The sequence below is a fragment of the Corylus avellana genome, chromosome 11, assembly GCF_965113065.1.
Source record: "Corylus avellana chromosome 11, dhCorAvel1.hap1.2, whole genome shotgun sequence".
NCBI classification, from domain to species: domain Eukaryota; kingdom Viridiplantae; phylum Streptophyta; class Magnoliopsida; order Fagales; family Betulaceae; genus Corylus; species Corylus avellana.
The window spans coordinates 17,273,323-17,284,392 of NC_142500.1; the positions used below are offsets into that span (position 1 = coordinate 17,273,323).

Consider the following 11,070-nt stretch of genomic DNA (forward strand, 5'->3'; position numbering starts at 1 on the left):
ATTCACAAGTCTCTCTACCTCCATTGCTAATTCCCACTCTACCCTTCGTCGGTCCCTACTCCTGCTCATGCATGCCTAGGGGTGAAAAGGCAATTATTATTAGCGATTATTAGCTAAACTCGTTAACTGTAACCGCATAGGCAACTAATAATCGCTAACTGTTTTTTAAATGAAAAAAAAATATATATATATTAATAAAATTAAAAGAATAAAAAAAAAAAACAAAATCACTACCCTATTACATATAACATCGTTTCTAGATTTTTATACATTTTATATATATTTAAATACAAAAACGACGTCATTTTAATATACGGTTATCAGTTAGTACGGTTAGTGGTCGATTAATAACTGCCCACCTTTTCATCACTATTCATGTCATTTGCTATGGTGCAGATTACTTGCGTCAACTACCCTTTGGTCTCCTACAACAAATTTGAGGCTCCTTTATTGGGCTCCCTAGCTCCCTTTGTGTGGAGCTCTTTCTGCGCATAAAAAATTATAGATCCAAATATGGGCCACAAAAATCACTGTCCTTGATATTATTTTCCATTCGTCCATGATTGGACTCTTCTTATATTAGTTATGTTATCTCTTAGAATATGTTTGCGATTGTGTTTGAGAAATAAAATTTTTAAGTTAAATTTTTTTGTTTTTTTGGCAAAAACTTTATTTTTAAGCTTTTGTCAAAAGTTTTTATTATTATTAAAATTGGTATTTTTTTCTTCAAACAGATTTTTTGAGTATTAAACGTATTTTTAAGCTCCTCAATCACACATCCAAACAAATCCTTAATCCTCAGCTCGTTTATAAGCTAGTCAAAAACTAAGATTTTATTTGGTTGCCTTCAACTATATTCATAAACATCATAAACCGTTACAACTAACTCTGCTTATAACTTTTCCACTCGCATCCTCCATCAATTATGTCCCTCACATTTCTGGCCCTAATTGGCCCATTATGTAAATCAGACATTGTGGGTCGAGTGGCCCAACCCATAAAAGATCGAAGTTAAATCAAGAACCAACCGTAAAATTAAATTAATCAGACATGAGACAGCTCACCCGAAACATACGCCACACTGCGATCATTGCGAGGGCTCTCTCTTCCTCTCTTTTCCGCTCCCTTTAATTATTTCCAGTCCACATCCAGTGTTGACCGCACCAAATCCCACCACCACCAAACCCAATCCCATCCCGCCAAATAACGGAAACAAACAAAAACTCCCGCAACGTGGCAATCCCTGATTCGCTCTCCCGCGATAGCACATTAAAGAAATCTGAACGCGGGAGCACTATAACCTAAAATCTAAACGTGTCTTCCTTTTATATCGACAGCCGAAGCCCGAGCTTTCCCACCGATCCCTGAACTCGCCGATTCAGTGTGCAGAAAATGGCGAGCGACGCGAACCAGAAGATAGACTACGTGTTCAAGGTGGTGCTGATAGGGGACTCGGCGGTCGGGAAGTCTCAGATACTGGCGAGGTTCGCGCGTGACGAGTTCAGCCTGGACTCCAAGGCCACAATCGGCGTCGAGTTCCAGACCCGCACCCTGGTCATCCAGCACAAGAGTGTCAAGGCCCAGATCTGGGACACCGCCGGCCAAGAACGGTAAACCCCTTCTACTATACGCACTCAACTCTCTTTCTCCTTTTCTAGAAACTTCTACTTTCCTCCTGTTTAGATTCCTTGGGTTCTGATTTGGTTCACTGGTTGCTGTTAGGCATGCAATTCTACGCCGAGTTTTGAGAGGTCAAACCGAAGTCAAAATTTGTTTCACACTGATTTTGTTAGTAGTACATCGGAAAATGTTAGATTTCGTAATGTTGGATGGAGATAACTAGTTGATGGTGTTGTTTTGTAGGTCTAGATGACTTAGATTAGGAATTTGGGATTAGGGTTCTCTGCATTTTCGTGGTTTACTCCGTCTTACAAACCTAATTGTTTTTTTTTAATTATTATTTATTTTAAATAATGGTTTATATTTTGCCAACTCAGCATACATCTTAGGGAAGATGAAAGGAAGGTAGTAATGTTGAGATAATAAAATCTGAATCATTTAATTGAACATAATATTTTAAAATTTTAAGAACTTTCATGTTAAATTACCCTAGAAAATGCAAAAGATCCTGGCTAGGAATTGTATCCAGAAAATCTAAAAGATCTGAATCATTCAATTCGTTGGAGTCTTACGGCTTTTGAACGTAGTTCTCTTTTATGAATAATGCTGCATACAGCATACCACACCAATATTGGTGTGGTATATAGCATTATTTTTATTGTGATTGTAGATATTGTCTAGAATAATGTGTTACAGATGGAATTATTTGAGATCTTATTGTTTAGTTGATCCATATTTGGATGCCTTTTTTGCATCCATTGGATTCGTCATGGATTATACAGTTGGACAAAGTTTGTTGCCCTCCCTTGTGTGACGTTCGTTCACAAGGATCAATTCCAAGATGTATGAGACCCAACCCACCTTTCCTTTCCTTATGATTCCCATTTTCCTGCTTGTAAGCTTCTGGTTCTTTTTACCTAAATCATTATATATTTTCAAATATGAATAAAAGAAAAGAACGAAAGAAGGAGAAACTATATTTACCCCCTCAAAATACCTTTTTTTTTTTTGCAATGTCCCTTATGTGACCCAAAATGACAAAAATACTTTACCATAGATTAAAAAAAAAAATCAGAAAAAGGTAAGTATTTTTTTCTTTTTCTTATGGAGAGTATTTTTATCATTTTAGGTCACGGCATTACAACCCAATTGTAGAGTGGGAGAGACATTGCAAAAATTGATACATTGGGGGGACTTTGCAAAAAGGATGGTAATTAGAGGGGGTAAATGTAATTAACCCAAGAAAGAAATTAAGAAGTTTGGGGTTGAAATTGATTTTTAAAGGGGGAGGAGGCAGTTTTGTTGTTGGTTATGTCGTTTGGAGTTTATTATGATTACCATTATCTGATTAATCTTGTTGACTTTAAAACTAGTCCCCTCTATTTAAGACTATTTTTGATAGCTGGAAATTGATCCGGCATAACACCACTGACATGTTCAACATTCGTGAACATTGATATTTTATTTAGGCAAGTTTTTGTATGTCTAATCTGAATGACAACTCATTTATCTTGTGCGTGGATTCTTCCTTCTACAATAAACTTTGATACATGAATTCCATTCGTCTTGTGGTACTCCAAGAGTGTAGTAAGCAACACAATTATCAAAGCAATCAGAATGCTCTGCTGTTCTACCCTTGGTTTGGTGTCTGCAAAATTCTTTGCCATATTTTTATGGACATAAACTTCCTTCAACCTACTCTAATAAGTGACAAGTGTCATATCTCGTATGTTTTTTTTAATATTTTAACAATCATTTATTGTCATTCCACTAATCTAGAAATCAAAACATTAATTTTTTAAAAACTCAAAAATGTTGAATGACACTTGTCATTTATTAAAGTAGGTTGAAGGAAATTTTTTCCAAACCAGTTTGGAGAAACTTTGTGTCCTATTTTTAATCCTATATAGGTGTTTTCTTTTTAGTATCTCAAAGCTTAATGATTTTGCAAAAAGTCAGTTTTGCATCATTTATCATTGAATGATATTAAGTTGTTTTGACCAAATTATCTGTCTTGATGCAAGTTATGGTGTTTTGCATATTTTTTTTGGATTGAGCAGGTACAGAGCAGTTACAAGTGCATATTACAGGGGTGCTGTTGGGGCAATGCTGGTTTACGACATTACAAAACGCCAGACCTTTGATCACATACCTCGTTGGCTGGAAGAGCTGCGTGGCCATGCTGACAAGAACATTGTCATCATACTGATTGGTAACAAAAGCGATCTTGAGGATCAGCGGGCAGTCCCCACTGAGGATGCCAAAGAATTTGCTCAAAAGGAAGGACTGTTTTTCTTGGAGACTTCGGCATTGCAAGCGACAAATGTTGAAACTGCCTTCTTGACTGTATTGACAGAGATCTTCAACATTGTCAACAAGAAGAACCTAGTTGCGGATGAAAATCAAGGTAATGGGAACCCTTCTTTGGCTGGCAAGAAGATCCTTGTCCCAGGCCCTGCACAAGTGATCCCAACTAAGAGCAGCATGTGCTGTAGATCATGATTTGATTGAATTGAGGTTTCAGAAAATGGGAATCTTGGTTCTATGTTTCTCTAAGCAATTTTTTGAGGGGTGTGGTGTATTTCCTTTGTATATTTTACATTGCTTCAGTGTAGTTTTGCACGAGCAGCTGATTACTTGCATGTTAGGAAATGGGAGAAAGAACTAAGGATGAAGCTGAGTTGCAGATTGCTTGTTACTAATTTGTTGTATTGAAAATTTAAGTTTACGTTCTCTTTGCATCAATTTCACCCTTCCCATAAATCTTTTGAATGCCCTGGAGAAAGCACCTCCTGATTATCAAGGCAAAATTAATTAACACTCTTCCATAAGTGTTCCATCAATCTTTTAAACAAATTTCCATGTTTAATGCCATCTCTGTAAGCCTTGTGCCAGCAAGATGCCAGAAAAGCTCATTCAGCCACACGGGGTGATTCACCCTTACTGCTTTCTTTTGGACAGTTTTCTTTTTTTAAGTGGCTTTTAACATGATTCTATTCGTTAAAACATAAAACAAATTTGTAGAACATAACATAATGGCTCAGTTTTCTAATTTTTTTTTTTTAAAATAAAAATATTTAACAATAACTCAAAAACATATTACAATATTGTTTTGCCGAGACAGCAACTCTTAGGGAATCGGACGGACGGGACATGAAAATCCAACTCACGACTCCAAAACCCAACGCCTCAACAAGATCTGCCCCAGCCCATTTTCGATCCAACCCAATGACCTATGAGACCTGCGGGTCTTGTCTGGCTGGGGAAGAAATTTCTATGTATGTTTCCATGTGAGTATCCGCCAACAAACATTCACGTTTAAAGCCCATGTCTCTCGGGGTCTTGGTCCAAGTTAGGATTTCACATCTCTCACGTTGAAAGCCCATCTTTCAGACCCTAGTTTTTAATTTGTCTGATTTAAGAGCTAGCTAGGGTGGTCTAGATTTATTTCACACTACATTGAAACATTCAAATAGCGTACTGTACGCTTCGCCTTATTAATAAATAAGCAGTAGAGCCCAACACGCAGCACACTAGCAATACCCATAGGTGACTGAAAAATGACTATTTTCATACAAATTTTGTGTCAACTTTTTCGTACATTTCTTCCCCAGCCAGAGCCTGCAGTGCCACCACAAGACGTAGAAGCAGGCGCTCAGCCACTTGATCTGGAAGTGGTGCATAACCATATGGTGAACTTTTGCTTAGCATCGGCAACTGCAATATCTCTCACATATGCCCAAATTCACTCCGAATTCTCTCCAACATTCCAAGTGGTCTCTTTCGGATGCGCATTGTGCTTTGCTTCCTTCTTCGTTAGCAAATTCATGAAGTCCAAGTTTCCTGCGATAGCCCAAATGCTCCATCGACTAGGTGTCTTCTTCTCAGTGACAGCTTTCTTTACAGCCATTACAATTCTATTTCTTATGTGGCTCCAAATTATTACTTGGCTGGTCTATGCAATTTCCTTCCTGGCAATTTTAGTTTCCACTGATCTCTTCTAACTATAATATTACTACTTTACTGCCTATTCGAGGGAATGTTCCACATTTTTCAATTTGCCCTTTTTTTTTTTAAATTGAATAAGGAAAAAGGTTATAGAGATAATCTTTTCGATTTTTGATCCGAATGGAAGAGAGAATGGGAGATCCTACTACTTCGCTTTTTACCGGGTTGACCCGCAGGTCTCATAAGTCATCGGGCTGGATCAAAAATGGGCTGGAGCGGATGGGGTTGAAGCATTGGGTTTTGGAGTTGTGAGTTAGATTTTCATGTCCGATTCCCTAAGAGTTGCTGTTTAGGCAAAACGATGTAATTTGTTTTTGAGTTATTGTTATATATTTTTATGTAAAAAATAATAAAGTTTAGCAAAATGAGCCATTATGTTATTATTATGTTCAACAAATTTGTTTTATGTTTTAATGAATAGAAGGGCTTTTTATTATTATTATTATTTTATTTTATGTCTACCTAAGGAAAGGAGAGGACGATGTCTCTCTTCTCCTGTAGTAGTGCTTAGTGTCTTTTTGTAGTCTATTTTGGACTCCATTTTTTGCGGTTTTGTTTTAGATCTAGTTTATTGATAAAGATATAATTTTTCAAATTCAAATCTACTCGTCTTCACCTGCCAACGCATGTCTTCTCGGGATGTCTACGATATGGTGATCTTTCGCTGCTACTTGTATTGGAGATTTTTTTTTTTTTTTTGGTTTGTCGTGGTCTTTGGTTCGAGGACTAGATTTGTTTTCCTAACCTTTTAGGCCGATGATGAGTAGATTGGTGTGGGGATTATCTCTCACGACCAGAAAATAAAGTTTAGAAATTTGGGCTCCCTATGTCTTATAGATCTAATCTGCCTTGAGCAAATTTGTTTCATAATTATAATTGTACATAGGTTAGCAGAAGCTGAAGTCATAGATAATACTTGATTGTAAGAATTTTCTGATTGTATCTATGATTTTGTAACCTCATAATTTTTTAATGAAATCGGACAAGATTCTCGTTAAAAAAGAAAAGAAAAGAATGCGAATTAATAAAAGCTTATTAAAAGCCACTTAAAAAAGTAACAACAAAATTTTTCTTCCGACTAAGTTGGAGGAATCTATAAAAATGACATAGGATCTCTTCATTTTATTGTCAAGATTTACAATATTATTTCGAACATTCGTTAGTTGTTCGTTAAGTTACAGCCGTACAGGGAATTACGCGTTGATATCTTCGCTGCTCGTGAGAAATTTGTATAAGTGGTTTCTGAAGTTTGCATGGGACAATATTTTGAATTTCTTGATTGTGGAAAGATCGCTGCTGCCTCCTGGGCTTCGATTTTATTTTATTTTTCTTTTTGTGGGTATTTATTATCTAAAGAGGAAAGTCATGGGTGTAAAAGGCTCCGTTTGAAGCGATTCCAGAGGTTGATGTATGCAAATTTCCCCATTGGGAGATCTTCCAGGTACATGTTATGTGTTATCTTTTGTCAACGTGATTAGGTTATTGTGCTTTTCCTGTATTCTTCTTACTAAATTACACTTTTTTCCTTCATCAGATAAATCTATTTTGGGAAGCCGGGATTCGAAATGGTACTTCTTTGAATCGTGGTACTGAATATATATAATGAGTCGTGGGGCTAGAATGAAGTTTTTAATATATGTATATATATAAAAGCAGAGGCCAACCCTTTTTTTTGTTTTCGTTAATATTGGATATTATTCTATTATGTTGCCTTATATGTTCTACGATTTATTCTAGAATTTCTTGCCAACTATTTTGTTTCTCTCTATAAATAGAGAGCTTTGTAAACATATTAATATAGAAGAGAATAATACAATGTAATCCTTATATGTTTCCGCTCTCTCTCTTCTCTCTGTTTTTTTTTTGCTCTCCAATATATTTAACATGCTATTACAGCCACTTCCTTTGATGGTGGAAGTTAAGAAGTTGAATATACACAATGAGTAGTTGTAAATATATTCAATACTTTCCTCATGGCATTGTTGTAAATAAGCTTTTTAACTTATTTACAACAATGCCATGAGGGAAGTTGAGAAAGTTGAATATTCCATAGAAAAATGCTAGCCTTACAAACAAATTTTACAAAAAATTTTTACAACATAATGTGTCACAATATGATTGAGTTTTTTAAAAATTGAATTTATCTTATTTTCAATCATATCACATCATATTGTAAAAATTTGTTTATAAACTTAGTATTCCTCTATTCAATGAGAACTCCAACTATCCGTCTTGGTCTAAAACACCATCTTTTGCAGCATCCAATATATGTTCGACACAAACGCTAAAACCATTGTATGGAATAGTATTGAAAAAACAGGATTATTATCTCTTTGTTCTTCATTCTAACCCCTGAAGTCTGAACCAACCAACATTCCCACGGAGAAAGGTGGATAACTGAAAGTTTGAAAGCCATCATACCCACAGAGAACTGAAAGTTTGAAATCAACCAGAGATAAGCATACCCAGCCGTGGGTCGCAGTTTCTTGTGCCTCACAAACCTCTGATCATCAATTATTGCCTCCCCCAAGTTTCTTCTTTTCTCTTTCTTTTTCTCTCTCTCTCTGAGCCTTTGCAATTGCAGGCCTTTTCTCTCTGATCCATTTGTCCATAGAGCCTCGAGACGGCTGTTTTTGTTTTCAACACTTTCGACTCTATGTCTCTCTCTCCACCAGCCTTACGCACAGAGGAAGCTATCTCTCTGCAAAAAAGATTATATTTTTATTTTTTATTTGTTTATATTAGCTGCTTTGGTTGAATATTTCCTGAAGAAAATCTTGCTATGCAAATGGGTTTTTCTTTTTCATGTCAAACATACTTACAATTTTTTTCTCTGAAGATCGATGGGCAAGACAGAGGCTGACAAAGATATGTTGGATCTCAATGTTGATATCCTCTCGAGCAACTTACCTTGTGACGAAACAGAGGAGACAGTAGTAATAAAGCCGACCAGGCAGCTTTTCCCGGTTACTTGGGTGGTCTATGCTTATGCTTTGCTTCCTTTTTCGTCAGCAAATTGATGAAGTCCAAGTTTCCCGCGATAGCCCGAGTGCTCAATCGACTAGGTGTCTTCTTTGCAGTGACAACTTTGTTCACGTCCATTACAATTCCATTTCCTCTGTATCAGCAGTTCAAAAATAACAGTTTAAACTAATTGTTGAGTAGTTTTTATTCAGTTACTTTGTTCTGAAATTTTAGTTAGTTCAGTTAAATTTGTTAAGAAGCAAGTTAACAAACTCTGTTCTCGTATGTGAGAAACAGAGTATGCATATATTTATTGTAATCGATTACTTCTTTTACATTTTTAATGAGAATCAGTCAAGTTATTCTCTCCATCTTCTTCATCTTCTTCTTTTTTTCTCGCCTCTAAATTATTACGGTTTAGTTTCTACTCTCTTCTAATTATAATATTACTAATGTTCCACGTATTTCAATTAGTTTTCACATGAATAAATGCTGAAAGTTGTAATTTTTTATGCTTTTGAATGAATCAATGCTGAAAGTTGTAATGTTTGGTTTCACTCAAAAAAAACAAGACAAGATTTGGCTTTCTTTAGTTCTACTCTTTTAACCGGGTCGACTGTCAGGTCTCATAGGTGATACGTCATCGGATTGGATTGAAAATGGGCTAGGGCGAATCGAGTTGGGTCATTGGGGTGTGTTTGACAAAGGACTTGAAAAAGAGATTGGACTGAAAATGTAGCAGATTTCATTGATGTAAAAAAAAAGATAAGAAAGTTTTGTATGAAAAAAAAAAAAAAAAAAGAAGGAAAAGGAAAAAAAATTATTTTATAGTGATTTTTTTATTTGAAAAGTAATAAAAAATTATTGATATGAAAAAGTAAGAATATTATAGTTAATTTTGAGATGAATTTTTTGAGTTTTTAGGTCTGGTCCAGTTCAGTCCAGTCCTGGCACAGGACGTGGAGTTTTTTCACACCGCAGAAGCTGCACTTCTTGTGCAGTTCGAAAAGAAACGTAGTAACGGTAATAGTGGCAGGCAGCAGACACAGTGGCAGTGCATCATTAGTTTTCTTTTGACCCTAAATCTCGAATCTTATGCGTTGAAACGTGGAGATTACTAGCTTGGATTTAAACTTGAGAACTAAGAAGAGAAATGTATTTTCTTTTGCTGGTGTAGTAGTGGTCCTACTGGGTGTGGGTGGTTCATTTGTTTGAAGGCTTGAGTCTTGAGATGGGAAGAGAAGAGGTGAGAGGAGATGAGAAGGTAAGAGAAGATGAGAAGGTGAGTTTGGTGAGGAGTGAGCTAGTGAGGAGCGAGGAGGTGAGGAGTCTCATGAAAGGTGGAAATAGAAGACAAGAAATGAGTGGTTAAAAGATAAGAAGGAAATTTTAAGGAAAAAAAAAAACCCGCAAGGAGTAGCCGAGTAGGTGTGCCGCGTTAGTTGAAGTTGAAGGAACAAAAAAATAAAAAATAAAAAGTAAAGAGAGTCAAGAAAGAGTTGTCGGCAGAAGAAGACGTGGAGTTTTAAGGTAGAAAAAAAAAATATTAAAGAGAATAGAAAGGCATTAGATTCTAGAAGGTGAAGAGAACCAAGACAAAAAAATAAATGAAGAGAGTAAATGTAAGCATTAAATTTTAGAAGGTGTGAAGTGGAATTTTAAGGAATAAAAAAATAAATAAATAGAAGAGTAGGCGTGAGGAGATGAAAAGTTTTTTTTTTTTTTTTTTTCCTACAAAGGTGAGAAAGTTTAGAAAACAATTTAAACTAAAATAGAAGTACTAAAATTAACTAGTGTGGGAGGAAGTTTAGAAGACAATTTAGAAGATAATTTTTTTTTTTTTTTTTTTTTTTTTTGGTTTTGTTTGTGTTCCATCATTTCCTTTTTTAATTCATTATTTGTTTTTATTGGTTGCTGTGTTTGGTTTATTTTCAAGAAATCCCTCAAGATACCTCTAATTTACTGAAAGATACTCATTTTTCTTAGATACTATTAATTGTGCTTAAGTTTATTTTGTAAGTAGTTTGTATTATTATGTGTTTGTGATGGTTAGATAATATTTTTCAGCCTACAAAAACAAAAAACGGTATTTTTCAGCCTCACGTTGTCATAAATGACACTACAAAAAAAAAGGTCATTAGTGGCGACTTTGAGTTGCCGCTAATGAGCACAATTCCCAATTTTTCAACCTCTAATTTTTTACAAAATTTTAACACAACCTCTATTAGAACACAAAAAGATAAAAAAGATGAAAGATGAGAGATGAAAGAGAAATATTTATATTAAAATAATGTATAAGAAACTCTTTTAGTTCCTTACACATTGGGTAGCACTATAGCATTCTCAATGTTTAGAGAAGCTGCTACATACAGGTGACTTTTTGTGGTTTCTTTTGAAATTTTCCATATATATAGAGAGAAAGAAATAGGTTATAAGGTATCTACTACTAGTACTCTAAGAGTTGCTTGTTTACCTTGT

The 11,070-nt window shown here is 35.4% G+C and overlaps 1 protein-coding gene across 1 annotated transcript; it reads left to right on the top strand.

Moving 5' to 3' along the window:
• Nucleotides 1-1,307: 1,307 nt before the first annotated feature.
• Nucleotides 1,308-4,353, top strand: LOC132165548 (ras-related protein Rab11D). The gene is made up of 2 exons (XM_059576165.2): nucleotides 1,308-1,610; nucleotides 3,681-4,353. The coding sequence occupies exons 1-2, from the start codon at nucleotides 1,393-1,395 to the stop codon at nucleotides 4,120-4,122; spliced, it is 660 nt and encodes a 219-aa protein (XP_059432148.1). The 5' UTR covers nucleotides 1,308-1,392; the 3' UTR covers nucleotides 4,123-4,353.
• Nucleotides 4,354-11,070: the final 6,717 nt, after the last annotated feature.

Excerpts from the sequence above, each read along its gene's own strand:
- LOC132165548 (XM_059576165.2), top strand. The coding sequence starts at position 1,393 with ATGGCGAGCGACGCGAACCAGAAGATAGACTACGTGTTCAAGGTGGTG. Across the intron at positions 1,611-3,680 it reads GACACCGCCGGCCAAGAACG|GTACAGAGCAGTTACAAGTG; the intron begins GTAAACCCCTTC and ends TGGATTGAGCAG.